Source organism: Callospermophilus lateralis, chromosome 1 (genome assembly GCF_048772815.1).
Source record: "Callospermophilus lateralis isolate mCalLat2 chromosome 1, mCalLat2.hap1, whole genome shotgun sequence".
Lineage (NCBI taxonomy): Eukaryota > Metazoa > Chordata > Mammalia > Rodentia > Sciuridae > Callospermophilus > Callospermophilus lateralis.
Window position 1 is genome coordinate 141058952 of NC_135305.1, and position 26362 is coordinate 141085313.

At 44.8% G+C, this 26362-nt stretch overlaps 2 protein-coding genes across 2 annotated transcripts in view; one reads left to right on the forward strand and one right to left on the reverse strand.

Annotated features, from left to right (window-relative positions):
* Positions 1-4151: 4151 nt before the first annotated feature.
* Rsph14 (radial spoke head 14 homolog) overlaps positions 4152-26362 on the forward strand; it is a 76868-nt gene continuing 54657 nt past the window's right edge. Inside the window, exons 1-3 of the mRNA XM_076867623.1 lie at positions 4152-4350; positions 5195-5297; positions 9586-9704. Coding sequence (XP_076723738.1) covers positions 4152-4350; positions 5195-5297; positions 9586-9704 — 421 coding nt within the window. The remainder of the gene's footprint in view (positions 4351-5194; positions 5298-9585; positions 9705-26362) is intronic.
* Gnaz (G protein subunit alpha z) overlaps positions 18636-26362 on the reverse strand; it is a 30070-nt gene continuing 22343 nt past the window's right edge. Inside the window, exon 2 of the mRNA XM_076867610.1 lies at positions 18636-20599. Within this exon, the coding sequence (XP_076723725.1) occupies positions 20255-20599 (345 nt within the window). The 3' untranslated portion in view covers positions 18636-20254. The remainder of the gene's footprint in view (positions 20600-26362) is intronic.

Here is a 26362-nt window from a genome sequence, read left to right on the forward strand (position 1 = left end):
CTGAATCCAACGCTGTCTGAAAGTCACATTCATGTCTGGCTTCCAGAGCTCATGCTACAATATGAATTTCCGTGATAAATGGGTGTTTAAAAGCTGACTGGAGCCGGGCGCAGTGGTGCACGCCTCTCATCCCAGCGACTCAGAGGCTGAGGCAGGAGGATTGCAGGTTTGGGGTCAGCCTCAACAGAGTCTTTAAGCAACTTAATGAGGCCTGTCTCAAAAATAAATGTAAAAAGAGCTGCGGGTGTTGTTCAATGGTAAACTACCCCTGGATTCAATCCCCACTACAAAAAGAAAAAAATAAGGAAAAAGTTGACTAAAGTTACTGAACTCCTCTGAGCTGGTTTGTTTGGAAAGTAAGGTTGTGTGTGGAGAACTGCATGGTCTCCAGAGGCCCTTTAAAAATTTTACTTTTATTTTTTAGTTGTCAATGGATCTTTACTTTATTTCTTTATATGTGGTGCTGAGAATTGATCCCAGTGCTTCACACATGCTAGGCAAGTGCTCTACCACTGAACTACAGCACCAGATCCTCCAGAGGCCCTTTCATAAAACCATATAACTAGATTCAAAGAGGTCCTGGTTTTCCAGTTTTGAGAACCTATTTAATTCAGCTCCTTTTTACACAGACAAGGAAACTAAGACTCTTATACATATGAAAGGATTCAAACCTAGTGAGTTAGAATTAGAATTGAAACCCAGATTTCTTGACTCTCAGCCCAGTGCTCTTCATAGCACTTTCCTAAAACAATTAGAACTTTATCCTTTTTAAAATTGATGTTTTAAAATTAATCTTTATTTTTAAATGTGTGACTTTTATCATTTTGGGTGCAAAACCAGGTTGATTTTCATTATTTTATGTACTTTTAGGATGCTTCATTTCTCTTTTGGGTTGGTTGGAATCAAATTCATCCAAAGGTTAGCAGTGAGTGAGCAGAGCCAAACTGACTTTACCCTTCTCTGATGACTAGTTTTCCTTTCTTGATGAAATTTCAAGGAGGGAGTTTGAGACCATTTCATTTTTGGGGGGGTAGGGTGTATCAGGGATTGAACTCAGGCGTACTTGACCACTGAGCCACATTCCCAGCCCTATTTTGTATTTTATTTAGAGACAGGGTCTCACTGAATTAGTTGCTTAGTGCCTTGCTGTTGCTGAGGCTGGCTTTGAACTCATGATCTGCCTGTCTTGGCCTCCTGAGCTGCTGGGATTACAAGCATGCACCACAGCGCCTGGCTCATTTCTTTCTGAAGATTTCCTTCGGTCAGATAAGGAAAGTTCAGAGCAAGAGCTTCCTGTGGTTGGCTGTGGTTATATTAAAGGGACCTTGATTTTAAGCAGCTGCTAAGACTTCCAATTCCATTTAATTCAAAGTTGTTTTAGTCAGCTTTTTCACTGCTGTGACTAAAAGATCTGACCAGAACAATATTAGGGAAGAAAAATTGAGGGTTCATGGTTTCCAAGGTCTTAGTCCCTAGAAGGCCAGCTCCAATTCCTCGGAGCTGGATTTGAGGCAGAACATCTTGGCAGAAGAGCATGGCTGAGGGAACCAGCTCATAGGATGATCAGAAGGAGGAAGCAGGACTTTATCCTTTCAAGGACAATAGGGGACAAAGCAGATTTCTCTCCTCCTCCTCCTCCTCCTCCTCTGTCAACTGAGCTATATCCCCATTCCTAGGGGGCAGATTTCTGCATCACAATATGATGTTCTTGATACACATATCCAAGTTAGTCATCTTTAATCCAGAACTAATATACTGGAGGCAGATATTCCCATACTTTTGTTAATAGGTTTCACTGAGAAGGTCTCAGACCTAGGGGATAAACTTAGGTGAGTTGCTTTTTAGGCACCACAGTTTGCTCAGCTATGAACCTATCTACTTCAAGGGTTTCTTATGAAGATCACTGAGATAGTGATCTGATAGTTGCTGAGGCTGGTCTAGAACTTGTGATCCTCCTGCCTCAGCCTCCTAAACCCAGGTTCTGTGAAAGTGCTTTTAGATTGTAAAGTTCCATTCAAATCCATTAACCACTTAGTTTTTTCTATTCTTACTGAACATCTCATGGGATATGCCTGGCCCTGGGGAGGCAAGGAAACAGAATTGATGTGGTTTCTATCCACAGAGAAGTTGTATATCTCTAGGGGAATCAGAAATAAATAGAGGGCTAGGGGTAAAATTCAGTGGTAGAGCACTTCCTTCGAATACCCAGGGCTCTGTGTTTGATCCCCAGCACCTGGAGGGAGTGTGGCAGTGGGAGTGATTAAAGTATGAGATATGAAATATCTTAGTAATTTGGATTTGTTGAGGAAAAAAAGGTTCCTAGAGAAAGTGTCCACCAATTTGCCTCTTGAAGGACAAAGAGGTCATTAGAGTTACAGGCAATACAGGCTTTGGGAGGGAGCCGGTCATGGTAATGATATCTATAATCCCAGCTACTTGGGGAAAGCTACTGAACCTGAGATTCCTATCCCTAACCTGCATAATGTTAACCACCTCATGGCTTTACTCTGATGATCAAAAGCATGGAAAATGTTGGGCATGATAGTGCAGGCCTGTATTCCCAGCGACTTTGGAGGTTGACGCAGGAAGATTCTAAGTTCGAGCAACTTAGTGAGACCCTGTCTCAAAAGAAAAATAAAAAGGATTGGGTCGTGGCTCAGTGGTAAAGCGTTTCTGGATTCAATCCCAGTACGAAAAAAGAAAAAGAAAGTTCCTAGTACTGTGAAAGGCATACATTAGTCACTTCCTTTCAGTTCTGTACCTTGAAGAAAGCTGGGGGATCACTTTTGTTCCCCATAGTAAACCTGTCAAATATTGTTGCTCCCACTTCGAGTAGGACGTCAGTGCAGCCGTTCGCGCCTGCGCCGTGGGCGCCATTTGTAGAAGCCGGACGCAGCAGCAGCTGCTGGAGTCTCCTGGCAACCAGGTTACCTGGCAACGGGAGCACGCCGACGGCTGGGGGTGCCAGAAGACTGGAAGAGCTGAGGCAGGTGAGGGGCGGCTGTGGGTCAGCGGCGCGGGGACAGGGGGGCTCCCTGACCTACTCAGATCTGCCCATCCAGGACCGATGTCTCCACACCCTATCCTGCCTGTTTCTATAAATGACCGGACTCCAGTGTGTGCCCTCTAGAAGAGGGCAGGTCCCTATCCCAATGCCTACTGTTTCCTGAGAGGGGAGCCCAGATCAGATATGGTTGTGTCATTCCCAGAGAGGCCCCTTTACCCCTGTCATCTGATGCCAGGTATCAGAGTTTGATTCAATTTTCTCTGGGGAGATTCCTGACCATGTAACTAAATGCAATAACAATCATAACAATAGCCACAGGCTTGTAGGCGTCTGTTAATGGTTAATATGATAATCCTGGAAGGACAGGAAGGAGGTACTACTATTATTTCTTTTTTGTAATTGTAGAAAGGCACAGATGGAGGAGAAAACTTATTAAGGACCACTCTGACCTGGGATTGCAGCCAGCCCTTAACCACTAAGCCACACTGCTAATAGTTGTTGAAAGTGTGTGTGTGTGTGTGTGTGTGTGTGTGTGTGTAATAAAAATAACTCATCCTCTAACCTTAATTCTTTTTTTGCAGATGTATTCTAAACATGTGAATATGGGTCCTTGATAGGTGAATGAGCTAGACCTGGATTTGGACAATGGCTTCTAGCTTTACCAATTCTACGACCTCCAAGCTCCTTGGCTTTTCTCTTAATTTCCTCATTTGTAAAATGTGGATAATACAAGTCTTCTCCTTATGGGGTGGTTGAGTTAGGTACTAGTTATTGCTGGCATCAGATAATCACTAAATAGAGAGACCATCTTGGTGTTTGCTTGTTTGTTTTGTTTTGTCCCTTCAGTGCCTGTGAGTGAGAACCGAGCTTATGAACTGTCAGAGTGTTTTCCTCTGTTGTTAAATGAATTGCATGGGAGAACTCTGAGGTTTGCAATTTGGACTGTTATTTTACCTTCACATTGCTCTTAGCCTCAGTTTGCTTATCTGTAAAATGCAAGATAGCCATCCACTTGCCTTCACAGTTTTGATGATCAGATGAAAAGTAGTCTTTAAATCACAATAGTAATAACACAGCTTTTTGGGTTTTTTTAATCAGTGGTCTCTGCAGAACTTCATTTTGAAATTCCTTTGCATGTGGAAAGATGGCTCATGCTCGGATCTCCAAGTATCTTCCTCCAGACATCAACCCCACCAAGGCTGCCATTGCTTATGGTTGTAGGGCCCTGCCCAAGCTGAATGAGGAGCTAAATTCAGAAGACCTGCTGACAAGGCAGAAAGCCCTCATGGCCCTCTGTGATCTTATGCATGACCCTGAGTATGTCTACGAGGCCATCAACCTAGGTGAGAATTTCACAGCCCAAGTGACCATGACTGGGATCTTGGCATAGCTCAGACACTGTTTGGAGCTTCAGTAATAAGGGTTGCTATTTAATGAGCCTCACTTGGGGCCAGCAGTACCTCAAGTGTTGTGCCTGAGTTATCTTAGGTCTCGTAGTGGCACTTTTAAGAGAGGAAATGTTCTGAATCTACAGACAAGAAAACTGAGGTTCAAAGAAAGGGTCTGAGTCTGGGATTGCCTAATCAATAAGTTAATAAGGGTTTTTTTTTTTTTTTGTACTGGGGATTGAACCCAGAGACACTTTACCACTGAGTTACATCCCCAGATCTTTGTATTTTTTAAAATTTATTTTTGAGACAGGGACTAAGTTGCTTAGAGCCTTGCTGATTTGCTGAGGCTTGCCTAGAACTTGTTATTCTCCTGCTTCAGCCTCCCGAGTCACTGATTACAGCCATGTGCAGAGTTTTTATTTGCTGAATCTGGTATCCTTAGATATATCCCATTCAAGGTCATGTGACTAGTTTGGGACAGGGTTATAATTTTATCTCACATCTCTCCTGGGGTCAAAGAAATGGCAAAGGTCTTTTACTTAACACCATGGTTGATTTTGAGAGAAGGCACTGGTAGGAAGTATACAAGGAAAATTGAGAAGTGTTAGATGAGATGGTCTCTGGGTGTGAGCCCTTTCAGTGACTCTCAAATGCTGTGTAACGGACATGATTCTTTAACACCCAAAGCAGTGGAAACGCTAGTCATTCTTGTTGTTCAACATTTTCGCACAAGTTGACTTCTGGGTTAACTAATTTCTAGTAATGGCAAATGTTCAAAGATTTTTCTATCTCACAGGCTTCCTGGAGAGCCTGAAATCTTTGCTGAAGGATGATGATGACGTGGTTCGAATAAAGACCACCGAGGTGCTCTACATCATGGCAACTCATAACGTGGGCAGGTGGGCAGCTGTCTCTTAGACCAATGCCTTATTTGGAAGACACACTCATCTCTGGATGGATGTTCTTGACTGACCTTAGGGTTCTTAAATTTTTTCCGTAGCACTGGTCTTTGGTGGGACTTCTGTTTGACCAGAACAAACCTTTGTGTGGGGGTGATTTTTGGTTCCTTTTGTGAGGGCCTAATGGGACCCTCTGTTCCAGACTAATTTTTATGTTAGCATCTAGCTATGAACTTCCCACTTTGAAGGTAGAAATTTAGTTCAGATCACACATCTGCAACAATTTTGTCTTTTCTTTGATTTTTATGGGAAGTGAATTTCCCTGTCCCAGATCCCCACAGGGTCTGTGGCTCTAATTCCTGTTCCTGTGCAGGTGGTAAAATACCAGCTTCAAAGCACACATCTGTTTTGAATTGGTGATCTTACTTCTTGCTCAGAATGCTAGGTTCTTGGTTTCTGGCACCTAGAAATGTCCCTTTCCTGTGTACAGATTTGCATTTTACGTTTAAAACATATTTTATTACCACTTACCCTTGGTTAAGGGTTAGTGGTAGTAGGGGAGGGTTGGAGGTGCTTTATCATATTAGTTGAGTTCAATCTTTTGACCAAAGATCACTAGTTTTACTTTGTATTAAAAACAGGACCCCACCTGGGCACAGTAATCCTAGTGGTCTAGGAGGCTGAGGCAGGAGGATTGCAAGTTTGAGACCAACCCCAGCAACTTAGTGAGGTCCTAAGCAACTTAGTGAGACCCTGTCTCAAGTAAATAAAATAAAATAAAATAAAATAAAATAAAATAAAATAAAATGGGCTGGGGATGTGGCTCAGTCGTTAAACACCTGTGAGTTCAATCCCTGGTACCAAAACAAACAAAACTCTAAGTCATATCCCCAAACTCTACCCCTGGTCTTCTATATAAAGGATAATAATGGCCAGTGTGCACAGGTCCAGAAAAGAAGGGCAGCTTAAAGGGCAAGATGCTGACTGCCTTTAGGCTTGTGGAGTATGAACAGCAGTCACCCATTCTGAGAGATGTCAAGAGTGTAGGGGTATCTCATAAAACCCAAATTTACTGTGCCCTGTCACTCCCCAAGCTCTCAGACTTCTAGGGTCCTTCTGAGTACCTGCTTCAACCTGATCCTGCAGCCCTGGGCTAATTGGGTACTATGAATGGGGAGTGATGGTGATGATGTAGGGACATGGGGGGAGATAGAGGCAGGGGAAGGTAGTGCCGCAGTTAGCATTCTAAATCACACACTGCAACAGGTAGTAGATCAGTGCTGTGGTCAGAGCAGTGGGATGAGGCTGTGGGCTCTGGTATGTCAGGGTGGGGGGCACACTCTTCTCCTCTGTGACCTTTTGATCCAAGTCTCAATTTGCCTATCTGAAATTACCTCAGAATGGTTCTTTAAAACTTTAGTCAGGGCCAGGTGTGCTAGTGTGTGCCTATGCTGAGGTAGGAGGACCACTTGAGCCCACAAGTTCAAGCCCAGCCTGGGTAACACAGCAAGATCCTGACTCAAACCAAACAAGAACAATCAATCAACAAACAAAAACAATTTTAGGGGTACAGGATCAGGTTGAAGCAGGTACTTAGGAGGACCCCAGGGATCTGAGAGCTTGGGGAGTGACAGGGCCCAGGAGTCAAGTGTCTCTCATTTTTCTTGTTGTTTTTCCTTTTTTTTTTCTGGACTTGATATGGACATTAGGTTATAGTTTTTAGGGAGGGACAATGGATGCTGAGGAGAGATGATCAAATAGAAGTAAATGCCTAGGGAAGATGACAGTAAATTATTTAGTGGCACTAGGATAACCTTCCCCGGGGGGTCCTGGCTGTGCCCACATTAACAATATGGGAGGATATGGCAAAAAATTTGGCCTTCGCACAGAACATATTCAGTGTTCTCAGCCATTCCTCACACCACCATTGTGAGGCAAGTTGGGTACTGGGGGAGACCAGAGAGAGGACATACTACAATGTACCCAGGGTCTAGGAGTCCAAACTCCAGCCTCTTACCAGCATACTACATTGGACAAGGAAGACAAAGGGCCAAAAACAAATATAGATGATTTCTAAATTTCCCCCAAGTTCAGCAGTAATCTTACAACTAAAGCCAACAGCTTTTGGAGCCCATTCAAATCTTGTGTAACTGCCCTGAACTGCCTGTTTTGAAACCTTTTTGCCTTCTTGCTATACAGGTAGTGATGGAAGGGGTGATGAGGATAGCAGCCCAGGCTGGGCATCTTGACACCTTGGGAAGTCAATTCACATGATATTTTCATGAACAGGAGAGTTTCCTAGATGGTCTAATCTTTCCTCTAGCTTGTGTGCTAGTGAGAGGGGCCACATAACTCCACAGACAACATAACATTTTATTTTTTGAGTGATCGAGATTAAACCCAGGGCCTCATGCATGCTTAGGACATGCTTTGCCACTGAAATAGACCCCAAATCTTTTTATTTTATTTTTAAAAATGAGGTAGGGTCTCATTGTTTCCTAGGCTGGTCCTGAACTCCTTGGCTCAAACCATCCTTCTGCCTTAGACTCCTGAGTAGTTGGGACTACCGTTATGCACCACCCAGCTTTCAAGCATGAATGACATAGAGTGGGTCACAGGGCACTGACTGAGGAGAACCCGATGGTCAGTGAAGTCCCCTGCAACTTATGTGTCCCACTATGATCTTTTCTTCCAGAACAATTCAAAACATTCCATAAATACATGACCAATGTAACTCCACATCAAGTACAACCACAAGAATAGGATCCTAATTAGAATAAGTTATACTCCATGTATGTATAATATATCAAAATACACTCTACTGTCATGTATATCTAAAAAGAACAATAACAACAACAAACATTTCATTAAGGTTAATGTCACTGTAGCATAATTAGTTGCATATGTCCTATATTCTGGGAATTTAGCTGAGGGCTTCACACCTGACTTCTCATTTATCTCTGAATTCTGCTCTGACAGATGTGACCTCAGCAATCCTCTTTACAAGTTCAGTTGGATTCAATAATCAGTTGGTTGCTTTAAAGAAATGGTGAAAGCTGGGCGGCAGTGGTGCATACCTGTAGTCCCAGCAGTTTGGAAGGCTGAGGCAGGAGGATCACGAGTTCAAAGCCAGCTTTAGCAAAAGCGAAGCTTGCTAAGTAACTCAGTGCAATCCTGTCTCTAAATAAAATACAAAATAGGACTGGGGATGTGGCTCAGTGATCAAGTGCCCCAAAATTTTTTTTAGATTACCATTTTGCTGGGCAATCCCTAGTATAAACAAAACAAAACAAAACAAAACAAAAACAAAAATCAAAAAACCTCCCAAAAATCCAACCAAACAAAAAAAGTGATGGAGGGGTGATGAGGATAGCAGGGGATCCAAGAAAGAAATGGTATATTTTCTTTAAATGATTCATTTTAACCCAAAACACAAATGATAAGGCATTGCTAATCCCCATATGGGACCTAGGCCTTTTCTAGGCTATGGATCCACTGGATGGTATTTCCTTGTCAACTTTTTTTCTTTAACCACACACCTGATTTGCAACTATGGTTTCATTACAACAGAGCAAGAACTGAAAAACATCGGTGAAATAATCTGTGTGCAAAAAACATTCTAGAATCTTTTACAATTATCTCACTTCTTTTTTTTTTTTTTTAGACTTTTGAGTCTTTACAAAACATTCAAACTTTTTTTTTTCATAAGGAAATTTAAAAAAGTCTTCTCACCTAGTTGGCTTACCTAATATATATATAATCCTATTCATAATTATAATTACCCTATTCATAATTATAAAAACAAGCATAACAGGTACCCATAGGTCTGGAGGTAAGCAGCTGGCCTCTGGCAAGCTCACAACTCAACTAGGGCAAGATAAGTGGGAGAAGTTGGGGCGGGTGGGCTTATGGAGCTCACTGAGAGCCAGTGAGCTCAGCCCTGCAGTTCAGGCAAGGTAGGTGCTTTGCTGAACCCCTCTGCTGACCCATCCTCATTTTACAGACCTTGGGATTGATTGAGGGCCAGAAGAGTGAAAATAAGAATACAGGGGCACAAAGAGCTGGAGTCTAAATCATGGCTAGGAAGGAGCAGAGCTATGTGATTCTTGTCACCACATCAACTACTGCTCTGCTCTCATGGCTTCTGGGGATTCCAGAATGTGGTGTTTACTTCTGGCCTTGTCTGCCCTATCTAACATGAATTCAGACTCCCACAGGGGCCTGACCTCTTATTTGATCCTCTCCAGGCATGATATTAGTTATGTCTAAATCCACTTTTTCTTCCCAGAAATGGCTTTTTAGAGAATGATATCATCCTTGCCCTGTCCTTCCTGATGGATGACCCCTATGCACTGTGCCGGCAGAACCTGCACCAGGCATTCAAGTACCTGGCCCAGCTACCTTCAGGTAGGCTTGCCCCACAAGCAGATCTGGTAGATATTCCTGTGGCCCCTGGACTTCCTCGCCAGGTCACATACACGCCAGACTGCAGATCACAGTCCACAGTATATTAAAAAAATTTTTTTTAGATTACCATTTTGCTGGGCATGATGGTACATGCCTATAATCCCAGCTGCTTGGGAGGTCAAGTTAAGAGGCTCACCTGAACCCAGGAGTTTAAGACCAGCCTGGATAACAGACCCACATCTCAACAATTTTAGCAACAACAACAAAAAAATTACCTTTTTATTAAAATATAACATGTACTTTTAGAAGCACACATACCGGCAGTAGTTCTAGCTCAGAGATAGAGTACATACTTAGCAAATACGAGGCCCTTTGTTCAATCCCCAGCACCCTTCACCTAAAAAAAGCAATAACTACAACAACAACAACAAAAGCAAAATCACATATGTGAATATTTGATTAAATTGCACTAAATGAGTATGCTATGTGACAACTACCCAAGTCAAAAAATACATAGCATATTTCAGTACTCCAAGACTTCCCATAAACACCATACAGGGTTCTACCTCACATCCAAAGAGAAACAATATATTTAATTTATAAGGCCATAGCTTAGTTCATGTTTTTTTTTTCAGTGCTGGATATTGAACACAGGTCCTTATACATGGTAATCATGTACTATACCCCCAACCCTGTTCATGTCTTTTTAAAAACTTAATGGAAATAGAAACATACAGATTATAATATTTTGCTTCTTTCACTCAATGTTTTGTTTCTGAGATTCATGTATGTTATATATTACTGATTTCTGCTGTTTTAGTGCTGGGGTTTGGTATACACATTATATATATAATGAGAGTATACTGCAGTTTATCCATTCTGCTGCTGAGGGACATTTGAGTTGTTTTTACTTATGGCTACCAAAAACAAAGGGGTATAGACACGCTTATATATGTCTTCTGGTGGGCACATATGTACATTTCTTTTGAGACATATGTAGGAGTAGAATTGACTGGCATAAGATAAATTCATGTTCAGCTTTAGATGGTACTACTAAATGATTTTCTAAAATAGTTGCACCAATTTTCACTCTCAGTAGCAGTATATGAGAGTTCCAGGTATTCTACATTCTAATCAACATTTGGTCTTTTCTTTTTATTTTAGCTGGTTTGATGTGTTTGTATGTGTGTTTGTGTATGTGTGTGTGCATATGTGTATATAGTATCTTGTTTTTATTTTATTTTATTTTTTAAACTTTTACTTTTTTAATATATATCTTTATTTTTTTTAATGTGGTGCTGAGAATCGAACCCAGTGCCTCATGCATGCTAGGCGAGCGTGCTACCACTTGAGCCACATCCCCAGCCCCAGTTGTTTTTATTTTAATATGTATTTCCTTGGTAATTAAAGGGGAGCCCATTTATTTATTTATTTATTTTTTCTGAGATGGGGGTCTCACTATGTTCCCCAGCCTGACCTCGAATTCATAGGCTCAAGTGATCCTCCTGCCTCTCAGCCTCCTGAGTAGCTGGGATCACAGGTGCAGGCTACCATGCATGACTGGAGGCCCTTTAAAAGTTCTCTTTTATGAAATGTCACAGCAGGTTTTTAGGAATAAAGAAGGCCTGCCCCAAAGGCAATGTTGTACACACTCACTGTGGGCTCCTCCAACCCTGGTTTGTGGTACCCTTCATCTGACTGCTCCTGCTAATTTGATGGGGAATCTAGGGTAACAATCACATGCCAACCACAGCTAGAGGGTTGACACTCATCAGGTTGACATCCATCTGGTTGCATAAGCATTTTTAAATGAAGTGCTCATTCCAAGAGTTGGGACAGTAGGCCTTGAAGTGGTATCTTAGGTAAAGGTAGACAAGTCAATGTTATAGTGCAGAAGTCAGATGAATCTGGTTTCCCTTCCCTTCATTCTTACAAGTTATTTCCTCAAATATAAAGTGAGGACAAAGTGAGATCAAAGTGAGAAAACACTGGCTAAGTGTACAGTCTGGCACCCTGCTGGATGGAAGAAGTATAAGCATTCAGGGACTGTGAGACCTCCCTGAATTAAGGCCCAGAGACAAATGACTATGGGATCAGGTGCAGAGAGACAAGCCCAGCAGAGCAGTGCCCATGAGGATTGCTGCCTGTTCCTGAGGCACATCTTCCTCCAGCTGAACTGGGCTAGATGTTGGGCAGCATGCAAGGGTAGACAACAAGTGGTATTTTTAAAATGACCACTATAGGGGCTGGTAGTATAGCTCAGTGGAGGAATGATTACCTACCATGTGGAGACACTGGGTTCAATCCTCAGCACTGGTTCAAATAAATAAATAAAGCAAAGGTATCGTGTCCATCTACAATTTTTTTTTTTTAAAAAAGACAATTATATCCCTGGTCCTCTCCCAAGCCACCAAGATCAGTCTCTGGGGATCATCTCTACACAGTTTTTTTCCCTATATGGTAGTGGGGATTGAACCCATGGCCTCCCACATGCCAGGCAACCACTTTACCACTGAGCTACACATCTGTTCCACACACATATATTTTTAAATGAACCCTTGGCTGTTTCTCACATGTGCCTGGTGTTGAGAGCCTTGAGGTATCTGGTGTCTTCATAGAGGACCAGTACCAGGGCTGAACTAAACTTGTGCCCTGTGCTCACCATGCTAAAACTCAAAGAATGAGGCAGGACCTGGTCACCTCTCATTCCTAGTGTGTGGGAAGGCTCTTAAAATTAGTGTTACCTATTTAAAAGTGTCACCCAAGGCTCTTAAAATTAGTGTTATCTATTTAAAACATTTGAGAAACAGAGATAATAATAATGAAGGCTGAATACCACCATTCAGCTTTGCCAAATTGTAACATTCTACAATATTTCATATTTGTTTGAAAAAAGTCATATATAAAATTCAAATACTGTGTGAACCTTTTCCCACTCTTCCTCCCATCCTCCCTTGAACACTAATAAACTTTATGACTAGATCCTCAATAAATCTTTATATTTATCACAAATATAAATTATATTTTATATATATATAATACATGTAATTTTGCTTTGTATGTCTTAACATGTCTTAACAGATCTTGCTGTATATATCCATATGCTACTTAAAATACCTTTTAAAACACTGCTTTTTTAAAAATGTGGGTACTAGGGATTGAATTCAGGGGTAGTTGGCCACTGAGCCACATTCCTAGCCCTATTTTATTTTTTAAAAATATTTATTTTTTGGTGTAGATGGACACAACACAATGCATTTTATTTTTATGCAGTGCTGAGGATGGAACCCGGGTCCCGCCCGTGCTAGGCGAGCACTCTACCGCCGAGCCACAATCCCAGCCCCCAAGCCCTATTTTATATTTTATTTAGAGACAGCGTCTCACTGAGTTGCTTAGTGCCTCACCATTGCTGAGCCTGGCTTTGAACTCAAGGATCCTCCTGTCTCAGCCTCCCCAGCTGCTGGGATTACAGGCATGTGCCACCATGCCCAGCTTAAAACACTGCTTTTTAAAAGGTATTTTTTTAAGTAGCATGGATTAATATTGAGATTGTCCATGTCATATCATGGGCCGTATTTCATTTATTTCTACTGCTTCATGTTTTCACAGCATTTGATGGAACCATGATATTTTTCTTTTTTTTTTTGTTCTTTTGAGATATACATGACAGTAGAGTGTATTTTGACATATTATCCACAGCCATAAATTATGCCATGATATGTTTCTATTTTGAAACAACTTGTTTGCTGAATTGTTGACTCCATAGTTTTCACTTGTTTCTCTGTTGGGTGTTTCGGCTCCTGTGCTGCAGAAGGAATGACAGTGAGAGTTCCAGCTCTGGTCTTCCTGGTACACTCAAGGGAGAATCCCTCGGGTCCTCTCCTGAGGAGGGCGATCACACATCCTTATTAGCATCCCAGTGGGTAGCTCTGGTGTTTCATTGTTGTGTTGCTTTGTTGATCCCTGTGATCAGTAAAAAGGATCAAAAAAAGTTTCCCCTCTGGCAACCCTCTGCCTAGAGCCTCTGGGGATCCAGGGTACCCCAGAGTTCTTTTTTTATTTCTTCTTCTTATTTTTTTTGTAATTGTAGATGGACAGAATGTCTTTATTTTGTTTGTTTATTTTTATGTGGTGCAAGGATCGAACCCAGTCCTCATGCCAGCTAGGCAAGCGCTCTGGCACTAAGCTAACAGCCCCAGCCCCTTTTTCTATTTCTTATTGATTCCAGGAAGTGTTCTTTGTTTATCTCAGATTTCAAGCCATTGTTGGTTACCTACATTGCAAATATCATTTCCCAAGATGTTTGTGTGACTCCTTACTATTTATTTGTTGAATCATTGGCTCCATAGTTTTCATTTGAATAATGTAATCAGTTTCATCAATCTTTTCCTTTGCATTTTTTTTGTGGGGGTAGGGTTGTGTGTTGAGTAAGAGAATTCTTTACCCTGAACTTTGAAGATATTTTGCTGTATCTGCTGAAACCTTTTAGTTTTGCTTTTCACATTTAGTCTGTGAAGATACTTGGAAAGGAGATCTATCTGTCTGTTTTTAGTGCTTGACAATCTAACACTGCCTGGATCCCAAAAGCTCTTTGGTTATCTGAGTTCTAAATGATGTTGCATGCCTGAAATTGGGAGGCTGAGGCAAGAGGATCACAAGTTCAAGGCCAGCCTTGGCAACTTAGCAAGACCCTGTCTCAAAAAAAAAAAAAAAAAAAAAAAAAGGCCCGGGGATGTACAATGCCCTGGGTTCAGTCCCTAGTACCTAAAAAACCATAACCAAACCCAACCCAACCAAAACAGAAGCCTTGGCCCTTTGTCATAGGATTTGCTGGGTGCTGCTCATCATTTGTGGAGGGCCCAGAAGGGAGGCCTGGGATCCTCTAGTGGAGGGATGGTTGGGGCTGGGAGGATGGCTGTACAGATGGATGGAGATAGGCAGGTAGTGTGATAGGCACCCCTGGACATCCATCCTGGAGGAATTTTTGAGTACTGTGGCTTCTGGGTTGGCCAGTGTGGCTTTGCCTGAAGTGATGCCCTTGTTGGGCTTACAGTTGGGGATATTTAGGTAAGGCATGGGCTTTTATTTCCTTGATGGCTTTACTCTTATCAGCATGTGACCTTGGGCAGTAGTGTAGCCCATGGAAGCTTGAGTTTTGTCACCTGTATAGTTTAGCTGACATAGTCTGAACATAGGACTCAGCATGCTCTCAGCATATGCTGTGATCATTACTATGGGTTTCCTGTCCATAGCCACACTTGAAGGAAGATGCTTTTTTAAAAAATCATGGTTCCCTTGACACCCGACAGAGTACCTGGTTTGTGGTTAGCAGTCAATAAATACTGTTCAGCAGGTTTTATATTATATTTTAAAGGATCATTCATTGTTTTCTGGCTATAATTCACTTATACAATTGATTATTCATTCAATAAATATGTATTAAACCCTTGTCTTGGTCCCATGACTGTGCCTTCAGTTTCCTCCCCTGTAATTCAGAATTTCTGCGGGAGAATGTTTCTAAGGTCTTCCCTCCAATTCTGCGTGATGGTCTGATTTGCTATGTGATTTCCCAGAGTGACCAGCAGGTGGCACCCTAGGACTGAAAACTGTTCCTACAGGGCCCTTGCCCATTCCTTCGAGACCTACTTTTTATGCCCCAAGATGTTAGGAGGGGAGAGACCAGGACTGTCGAGGCAAAGGCCATGCAGAGGCTTCCAGCCCAGGCTTCCCATTAGATCCTGAGTGATCACCAAGGATTTTTCTGTTTTCACCCACTACTCTTCCTATCCCACCCCTGCTCCTGCCAACCCCCTGCGAAAACAGGTCTCATTTTGTGGTCAGGCATTCTGGGGGAGAGAGTTCTGGTGCTTAAATTGAGGATTCTTTCCTAACTAGATTTTGGGATACAGCTGGACACCCCAGGGTCCCTTGGAAGTTTTCCACTACCAGTCCCAGGTGCATTGATTGACCAGGCACACCTGTGAATCTGGCCTGGCTCTTCCTTCTGTTACCCCATCTTTGTGCCAGGCTCTGAGATGCTGGTTTAGCTTTTGTGGCAGTGTGGTGGGATCTGATGTGTCCCTGATCCCAGTACGTGCAGCCTGGGCTTGGGCCAGGCCTTGGGAGTGAAGGTAGGTACCCTTCCTAACCCAGAGAAGAGTACTAGTTCTCCATAGGAGGGACCCTGCCTAAGGAAACTGGCTTCCTGGCTCCAGAAGGGAGCAAGTCTCAGGAGCCTTGGAGAGGCAGGGAACAGATGAGGAGATGTCTGGATGTAGTTTTGATCCCAGGCATTTTGAGGGGTAGGGGACATCCTTAGAGTCATAGCAGGTAGAGGGAAATCTGGGGGTGGTTGTGTCCATGAAGAACTTAAGTTCTGGGAGCAGGCTGCTTCTCCAGGCAGGACTGCTGGAGGAGAAAAGTGGGTATGCCCTCCCTTCAGCAGTGTGCCTCAGCCCCAGGCAGGGAGTTCTCTCTCCTTAGCAGCTTCCCAGACACCCAGCTGCCTGGGAAGTGGTCCAGAGCAAACCCTATTCCTCCTGGCCCTGACACCATAGGGCAGAGGGAGAAGGAGCTGCCTCAGAAGGGCAGGCCCTTTCTTTCCTTGCCCGCCCGCAGGACAGGGTGCATCAGGGGCCCAGGCACATGCTTGGCCTGACAGTCATTGGTGAGCTGTTGCTCCTTTCCCCAGTCTTAGTGGGGATAATGCCCACCAACAGGGACACTCTGCTTGCTTGGTTCCCAACTTGCTGTACCTGTTAGATGCCTCCTGCCCTCTTTCCTCCCCTTTACCTGACCATGTCAAGCCTGGCAAGGGTCATAGAATCTATCTTCACCATCTCTGTTGGGTAAGGTGGCATTTTCTTTGAGGCTTTCATAATATTCCCAAGTAGTTTGAGACAAACTGTTACAAATGGAATTACTACAGGGATCAGATCCTCCCCAGAACATATCTGGGCTGCATTAGCTGGCACTTGCTGATTTGGGACCTGCTTCAGCATTGAGGACCCTTGCCAGGCTCCTTTCAGTGAGATGAATGTCCCCAGGGTATCATCCAGCCTCAATATGGCCCCTTCCTCCTCATGGTGCTATGTAACTTTCCCTCTGCCAGCTGGGCCCATACTCCTATGCCATTTGTCCTGGATGGTTGGCATTGTCCAGGACTTGGCAGGAACTTGGGGGAGTGTGGACAGATGGAGTGAAGTCACTTGGGCCCTAGGCCTGACTGCATCACTTGTTACACACTGATGGTGGGAAGTTGTCCCTCTCAGTGTCTGCTTCCTCTTCTGTAAATCAGAACAAATAATCTTGGCTTCCTAGGAGTGTGGGGAAGAGTGAGAAGTCACTGATGAGAGATAGGATTACTGTGACCACAGTCATCACCCCACTGTCCCACCTTGGTGACCATACAAGTTATAGGGAAGGATGACAATCTCTCAGGGATAGGGAGCTACGCATTAGTGTGTCCTGGGAGAGAAGGCTGGGGCTATAATGTAGTAAGATAGGCTAGACATAATCACCAGCAGAGGGCAGGCCAGCTTGGTTGGCCCCAGCTCCTCCCCTTCAACCATCCTCATCCTGCCCTCCCCTGCAAGGCTTTCTGTGGATATTTGCCTTATTGGTCTCTCTTGGATTCTCCAACTCAGCATGTGCTTTTGGAGAAAGATGGTGGGTCAGGTGGTGCCCTTCCCTTGAACTGTCCAGTGGAATTTGCAGACACCTCTTCTTACTTTGCCTTGGAGTACTCTAGGAAGTAGAATGTGGGCAGCGATGCTGGGGTGGCTGTGAACTGAAGGTTGGGTGGATCCTGGACTGTGAGGCTGGGAAAGGGCATGTAAAGCAGAGAGATTAGCAAGAGCAAAGGGGTGGGGGGTCTTGTGAGAGAAGAACCAGTGCACACAAGCGGCAGTGGAGGACAGAGCTAAGGAGCCCAGCTGTGAGACCCCAGTATGGGGGTCTGGGAATCTGGGGTTCTTCTGCAGCCTATGGGGAATTGTGGGAAATCTTGTGCTGACTGGGCTTTGAGAACCAGGAGGGAGCTCTTTACTGGGGAAGTCCTCCTCTGGTCTTTATGCACATCAGCTATGTATTTTTAGGTTAAAGGTGCTCATAGTGAAATAACTGCTCTTTTTCACAGTTGGCATTAAAAAGCACAAAATAAGTGTTAGCAATTTTAAGTTATATATTATTTCTTCTTAAACAAAAGCTCCTTTGGGTTCTTGCTGTTTGGTGATGTGGGGAGGTAGAAAGGGAATCCCCACACTGGATACAGTGGGAATGGGGTGCCCAGAGCCAGGTCCAAGTGGTGGATTGCACACGTGTGCATGTATTTGTATGCATGAGTGTGTGTATGCATTTGCATGTGTATACATTCCTAAGAACACAAGCTTGTCAGTAAGCACTGGGTCCCAGTGTACACTGCTTCCCTAGCACCCACAGGGTTTGCACTACACTTTTATGGGGAGTGAACTTCTTCCCAGTTGCCCTGGGAAGATGATTCAGACCTCAGCGGAAGTCATTTGTAGGGTGAGGGGTCTGGTTAATGGTGCAGCCTAGACTATTGCTGAGCAGGGTCCTGAGGGCAATAGGAGGTTCCCCTGGACTTCAATCTCCTCAAGCCACAGGGCCCTGACAGGTCTCCCCACTCTCACAGCTTCTTTCCTCTCAAGGTTATTCCTGATAATAATTTTAAAATGATTTTACCTAGGGCTGGGGGTGTGGTTCAGTGTTATAGCACTTGCCCAGCTGGGTTCAATCCTCAGCACAGGTGGGGGGTATTTATCTAATTGTGTGGAAATGTGGGAACAGAAGAGGAAGGAAATTCAGTGTGGAAGGTAGCCTCAGCTGCCCCAGACAGCACCAAATTTAGCCATGTACACAGAACACTGGGACAAGATTCGGCTCCATTCAGGGTATTTTATTTTCCTCAAGTAGACAATCTTTGACTTTCATATGATCACCAGTTCCTCTCTTTCCCTCTGTACATCTCTTCAAGTCCTTGGCTGTGATTCTGCACGCTGACCTTGGACACATGGGTACTGAACAAAGAGCGAGAGAGAAGGAGATTTGCTAAGGGCTCTGGAGGTGCCTCCCCTCCCAGCAGCAGGGGTTCTTATTTACACATGGTTCTTGGCCAAGATCCTTTCAAGGCCAGGGCCCATGGGACAGGAAGGTGCAGAGTGCATGGTCCCAGCAGGGCCTCCCTCAGGCCACAACGCTGGCTGTGCCTTCACAGGAGTCATAGCAGCTCCCAGCCTATCTCAGGCTTGGGGCCTGCGGGGACTGGGGGTTGCAGGGGAACAATCTCTTGCCTCTCCTTCCTTCACTCAGCAAAGTCACAGATAATTTATGCTTTAAATACCAAGACATTTAGCTATTGTTCATTCGCTCCTAGGTGAAGAACCTTCTTTAAATACATCACATTTATTTTTCTTAAATAAAAACAAAGCAGAAAACTGCACCAATAACAAGAGGACACTGCAGAGGCTTATGTACAACATATGTCCTGCACTAGCCTTGCAGGACTATTCGCCCCAGAATCCTTTGGAGCAGAGGGACAGTGTCATCCGGGTAACAACTTTTACACTCAGCAAGCCAGACACAAAAAGGACCACCTGAAAAAAAATATGTTTTGAAAATCTGCATTTAAAAAAGAATACTCAACTGCATCTGAAATTTCTGTATATTTTTTGTTTTCCTGCGAAACACAATGAGATTTGGCCAAAATTAAAAAAAAAAAAAAAAAAAAAGTATGTCAGAGAAGAAAAACCAGGTTTCAATTTATAAAACATCAGACCAGTAGAAGAAAAACTGGAAACCCAGCTGGTCTAAATTGAAGTAAATCGTGCCACTTGTTTTCTTGTGTTGATTTTTTGCTGCATATTTTGAAGCTGTTTAAAAAGAGCCATGAGTGGCTGAAGGTCTGGTTAGTGCTGTCACATGGCTCCTCAGGTCCCAGGTCCAGGACAAATGGGGTACAGAGCAGCTGTGTGTAGGGTATGGCCAGCAGGGATGGCCTACAGTCCCTGCTCTAGCCTTCACTCCTTGTCATTGGCAAGGTCCTCAGTCCAGAATTCAGGTGGTGAGCTGGCCTTCCTCCAGGCAACAGGGACACAGTTGGCCTGACCTGGTCCCAGCCCTGCTGCCTTTCCTCAGCAGTTGGATACAGACCTCTGTGCAGAGTGGGGCCAGCTCAGGAAGGCAGAGTGAAGGGGCAGGATGATCTTATAATAAACTTGTGACAACAGCTCTTCAAATCTTGATGAGACCTCAGTGCTTTGGAGAACTCTGCCATCTCCAGGTGTGTGTGTGTGTGTGTGTGTGTGTATTGTGTGCATGCGCGCATGTGCACACGTGTCTAACTACCTAGCAATCTATCCATATATATTTATGTTTGCAGAAATGTGGGGCCAAGGAGGTGGCGGCTGAGGGTTGTGGGGGACATTCTTCAGGCTCCCCATTTCCTGCCCCTGGGTTGGGCTTCTCTAGCACGAGTTGGGGTGTGATACCCCATGGGTTTTACCATAGGCAAGCAGGCTGGGCCTGGCTCCTCAGCAAAGGCCAATGTACTTAAGATTGTTCTGTATAATGACATCTGTCACTGCGTCAAAGACAAACTGGATGTTACTGGTGTCAGTGGCACAGGTGAAGTGGGAGTAGATTTCCTTGGTCTCCTTGTTGCGGTTCAGGTCCTCGAACTGCCTCTGGATATAGACGGCGGCCTCCTCATATGTGTTCTGGCCCTTGTATTCAGGGAAGCAGATGGTGAGCGGGATGCGCCGGATCTTCTCTGACAGCAGGTCCTTCTTGTTCAGGAAGAGGATAAGTGAGGTGTTGATGAACCAGTTGTTGTTGCAGATGGAGTCAAAAAGGCGCAGGCTCTCCGCCATTCGACTCTGGGTGGGGGAAGGAAAGTGCTGGCATTAGCAAGTATAGACCCTAGACCCTCAGTCCTGCCGGGAGGAAGCCTTCCTTAGCACAGGGTCTGCCAGCCCAATTCTGGTCCCCAAGAGAGCACCATGATTTTGTAAAGTCCTTCCTCTCTCAGGTCAGCTTCCTCCCACACTCTGAATCCCATAGCGTTTCCCTTGCCTGTCTCTTGCTTGCCCTACATCCATGCACGGAAGCTCAAATCTTCCACATGAGCTGCTATGAGATCATGTCTCCTTTAAGTCTGGGTTTTGTGCAGTCCTTTGAAATTTTGATCCTGCTACATGGTACTTCTGAAGGGGCAGCCTGCACGTCTGTGACCAAAGAATTTTGAGCTAGGAATGAAATGCCTGCCCTGCACCAGGCTCCTCTCCCCATCTTACCTGGCTTTTATACATTGCCAAAGGCTTCCAGCCCTGCTGTATATTGAGGGCAGGATCCTGGCCATATTGCCTGGTGGCCTGGACTGAGCAGGTAGGCTTGGCCCATGTAGAGAGCAGAAAGATGGCATTCAGGATAGAGCGGTGACCAAATTATAGAACACGGCCCTATTTACCACCCATCTTTGCCTCTCTTCTTTCTGAGGACCTTGAGTAACTCTGGACTTTAAGCAGAATAATGCTTTTGTCTCCCCAATCTACCACAAAACTGACAATTCTTACTTCTAAAAGAAATAACTACTGAGAACTACAAGAACTCCTACCTGGAATTACTGCTGGTGAAAGTTTTCCTCATTTTAAGATAAACTGAACCAGCTAAAAGTCCAGACAAGTCTGGGTCCAGTTTAGTTAAGATGTAAGGCTTTGGGGCTAGGGATGTGGCTTAAGCGGTAGCGCGCTCGCCTGGTATGTGTACAGCCCGGGTTTGATCCTCAGCACCACATACAAACAAAGATGTTGTGTCCGCCGAAAACTAAAAAATAAATATTAAAAATTCTCTCTCTCTCGCTCTTTAAAAAAAGAAGTTTTCTGCCCTTGTCCAAGTTAAAGATTAAAAAGCCAATTGATATTAGACTTAATAAACCAAGTCATCATATTTTAATCTCTGATAGAAATATTGAAATCTCTGAAAGAATATGTAACTTCCATACAAATTAGGTGGAAATGCAGTAAAAATAATAAAGTCAATAAATATAAATTTGCATTGAAAAAAAAAGATGTAAGGCTTTGGATTGAAGGTCTTTTCTGACCAGATTTTATCACCATTGACCATGGCATTGCAATGTAGTTGGCATTAACAGTGCAGACATGAGAACCAATATCACCAATGACTGCAGTAATAATAAATGGCAACTACAGATGGACATGAGGTGATACCTGTTCAATCCTCACACCTTCTTATTCCCATTGTACAGATGAAGAAACTGAGAGCTAGAGAGGCAGGAAATGTGTTCCATGTCCCTTGGTTAGGATCTCTTGGCTTGCTGCTCTTGTAGGTTGGATCCAAGGGAGGTCACCCCAGGGGTAGCCGGGAGGATGCCTCACAGACACCCTAATTTCTATGTCCATCTGGGAGACCATGTTTTCTAAATCTAATCTTGTTCCTTCTTTAGATGATCTCAGAATAACAAACTGAAAAGTGGGTAGCCTCAGGTCTAGGTGTGGGTAGCCTCAGGTCAGGTTTAGGTGGAAGTGACCTTACTGCAGAGAGAATTATGAGGCAAGGCTCCAATCACAGCAGTGCCCTGGGGACAAGCACCTCCACAGCTGAACTGGATATGATGTTCTCAAAGGTGAGATCAGTGTTGGTCTAGGAATGTCACATTCTACTGGGAGAGTAATTAGTTCTAATTACTGGAAGCTACATTGTAACGATAATGTGGAAACAGAGCTGTCGTTTCTCATAGGAATGTTATAAGTGGAGGCTATGTTTCTGACCCCCAATACTGCATCAGCTATGGTCATTAACACATTTTCATTGAGCAGATGCTCGCTGAACATATTCTGAACTCATGGGCCACTGACAGGTCCACATGTCTGGCGATGGGCCCTAGAACTGTGAGCCCTGGGGCTGAGGGAACAGAGGGGCTAGGCAGGAGTATCCAGCTCCATTTAGGGGTGGGCTGGTGGTATGAAGAGGATAGTCTGGTCATTAGCAGGGTATGGTCATGGGGTTGAAGGGTGGATAGACAAGCACAGAGTAGGAGTAAGGGCCTGGCTCAGGCTCCCTGAATCCTGCTGGATCACCTGGGGTGAGAGTTGGCATGGGTTCTACATCCAGTTTAGCCTAGCTTCTTGGGCAAGAAGAAGATGTAGCCAAGAAGAGAAGTAGGAATGCACCTCAGCATGCTACAACGGTGCAAGAATGCTGGCCATCGCTCAGGGAGGGCTCTGTGGGTTGATTCTCTGTAGGGCACATGTGAATGGGAAGAGCTCAGGTGCTGAAACCCACGTGGAGCAAGCTGGAGTGGCAATGGGAGGGGCCAGTAGACCAGATGGGGAAATCTATCCCCTAAGCCATCTTAGCGACCATTTTTGTTGGTACCATAAGCCCCTTCCACCCAAGTGGTCTGGACCCTTTCCCTGATGATGCCTCTCAATAGATTTTGGAAACCCTGAATGATTCTGGGCATCCTATTCCTGACAAAGATCACAGAAACTCAGACACTTATCTCAGAAGGCAGCAGAAAGCAGAGGTAGGGTCCTTCCTCCACTGTGTGGCATCTTTCACACGTGCTCACCAGAGTTTTTGATTTCAGGTCTAGGTGTGGGTACCCTCAGGTCAGGTGTGGGTGGAAGTGACCTTATATAATGGGCTTCCCAGAAGCTCAGGACCCTCCCCCTCCTCTCAGGCACCCATTCTCACACCTCAGGTTCCTTTTGCTTTGCTGGTATTGGGGGGGCTCATATTTCCCTGTTCTTCTCTTTTCCTTAGGACAAACCAGGGGAAACCATACTGGCCCTCATGGCAGGCTCCTGGGAGGTGGTGATGGGCCTCAAAGAATAACAAAACCTCTATATGTATGGATGCCTGTCCCTCTTGTCCCATCTCTTGAGTCCTGCCCAGCAGGATTCAGGAGAGCTTATGGAGACACTGACCCTTGTGTGTGACTTGTGGGCTCACAAAGACATGGAACTTCAGAGTGGGAGTAGACCCTAAACTAGCTGTCTCCATTTAAACCTCACTGATGCTGGCTGAGCCCCCATTGAGTATGAGCAGTGTACCATGGGGAGGTGGATGTGAACACCTACTCTAACATCTTTACAAACTGGGAAGGCTGCTCAGAAGGCCTAGAATGGGCAGCATGAACTGGCATGCACCCTTTCAAGGTGTCTGAAGGCCTGGCAAGTGAGGCAGAAACTATGTCCTACTAGGATGTGTCCCTAGACCAGAGGCTGAGGCTCTCAGAGATCAGTAGGGAGGCTGAGGGCCCACAGGTAGGTCCCTGCTCAGTGGAAACTGAAAAAGGAGCCTATACTCAGAAATTGGTGCCATACTTGGCTCAAAAAGACCAACAGTAGAAGCAGTGATGGGATCTCTGTCTACTCCCCTGACATGTGCCCAGGCTAGGGTCCCTGTGCCTGCCCATGGGTGCCTCTTAGCCTCAGAACCATGTCACAGTTGTTCCTATGCTCCTGCAGTCCCACATGCAGGCAGGTAGGCAGAGTGGTCTCCTAATAATTCAAACCACAGCCATTGAAAGAGCCATGCTATTTTGGGCTGTGACTCTGGAAACCATATAAAGTTTGCATGAGTATGAGAAAGGGAGGGATGAGGCCACATGCCTTATATCTCAGGCCTCTTTCCCGCAGTACCACCTACTTGTCCAAGTTCTGCTCACCCTGCAGGGCATTCTTTCCATCTCCTTAGCACATAGCTGACTATTCCCTCTGTACCACCATAAGGTCCCAGTCCTTCAGTCTAGTCTTTAGGAGTTCCCCTGCCTTGGTGGGTGTAAACAGCCAGAGGCAGCTTTGTAGTCATCTGATTCTAGTCACTTCTACCACATCCATCCCTTCTCTGTCCTGTAGTGACTTCCCCAATCAGCCAGATACAAACATGCTCTCATCAAATCCAAGAATCAGAGGAGCTATCTCTGTGATAACCCCCATCAGGGAGAAGTTTTCCCATTCCACACACTGACCAAAGCCTAGAGGGGGGCTCTCTTGCTAGGGCTCATGGAGAACACTGTTTTTTCACCAACCACAATGTTCTCTTCCAGCGAGAAACCCTCCATGCCCTTACCTCTCCAGTTGCCAATGGAGAAGCCGTGGTGGGAGGAAGTGCAGCAGACATTAGTTATTGTGATGCTAGCCCAGGGCACTGATGCTCAACTCTCCAAGATTTACTCACCAGTGATGTGGCACCTTCTAGGAGGCTGGGGTTTGTCTGCACATTTGTTTATAATAATAACATGGAGCAGACGGTTCCCATTAGAAGCCTGTGCAGTGGCGGGAATCTCAGGGCTGGTTGATGGGAAATCAGTGATTTGTAACAAGGTGTGTCAGTGGTTGGCTATAGTCCCCAGGGTGGTGCAGTCATTTCTTTGGCCATTTGCAAGAAGAAAGCCCCTGCTCCGACAGAACCAAATATACCCAACGTCACTGAACCTGTTTTACCTCAGGGTGGTACTTGTTTGGGCCTTGGCTCCCATACCACATTATGAAAGGGACTGATGGCCCATTGCTAAGGGGTTTTCAGCTTGCTGACCTTCAAGTATGTGTCTTCATCTAAAGCACCACTGCCAAGTGCCAGCACCTATAGTAGCCAAACCAGCTCCTGGAATAGTATTCTGAGTGGCCAGTGAGTTAAGGAACACAGTGGAGCTTGTGTCTGGTTAGTCAGGAGCTGAAACCCCTCAGTCTCAATTCCCCAGAGGCTCTACTCATGACACAAAGAGCAGATGTCCCTGGTTATGTGCACAAGGTCTGGGATTCACTTTTTTTCGGGGGTACCGGGGATTGCACTCAACCATTGAGCCACATCCCCAGCCCTATTTTGAATTTTATTTAGAGACAGGGTCTCATTGAGTTGTTAAGCACCTCACTTTTGCTGAGGCTGGCTTTGAACTTGCGATCCTCCTGCCTCAGCCTCCCAAGCCACTGGGATTACAGGAGTGCGTCACTGCGCCCAGCTGGGGTTCACTCTTAGCACAGTGCTTGTTTTGCCTCAGACAACTCCTTTCTCCTCTTGGGCCTGGTTCCTTATCTGTAAGATGCCAGGACTAACCTGGTGTAGAGGTGCACACTTGTAATCCCAGAGACTTAGGAGGCTGAGGCAGGAAGTTTGTGAGTTGGAACAACTTTGTAAGTTTCAGCAACTTAGCAAGACCCTGTCTTAAAAATTAAAAAGGGCTGGGGATGTAGCTTACGGGTTAAGTGCCCCTTTGTTCAATCCCCAGTAACTCTACCCCTTCCCCAAACAACAACAACAACACAATAACAACAACAACAAAATGCCAAGCTATTATGAGGAGGCACAAAACTAAACAACCTGGAGTGGATGGGCATTCTCCCCAACCACACCACTTGCCCCTCACTTTGGCACTGGAATGTCCTCTCACCAGTGACTTCTTACGGGAGGACCCATGGGCAGAGGAGGATGAAGTGGAATAGAGGGGAAAAAGCCTCAGCTTTTCAGTCAGGGATTCAGCTTGTGCTGGTCATAAGCCCAAGTCAGCTTGGCTTCCCAGGAAGCTCCTGTGACTCCTTAGCTCAGAGATCTGATGGCCACCCAAGGCAGACTGCACCACATAACATACTGGGTCAGTATGTTAGCATGTTAGGACA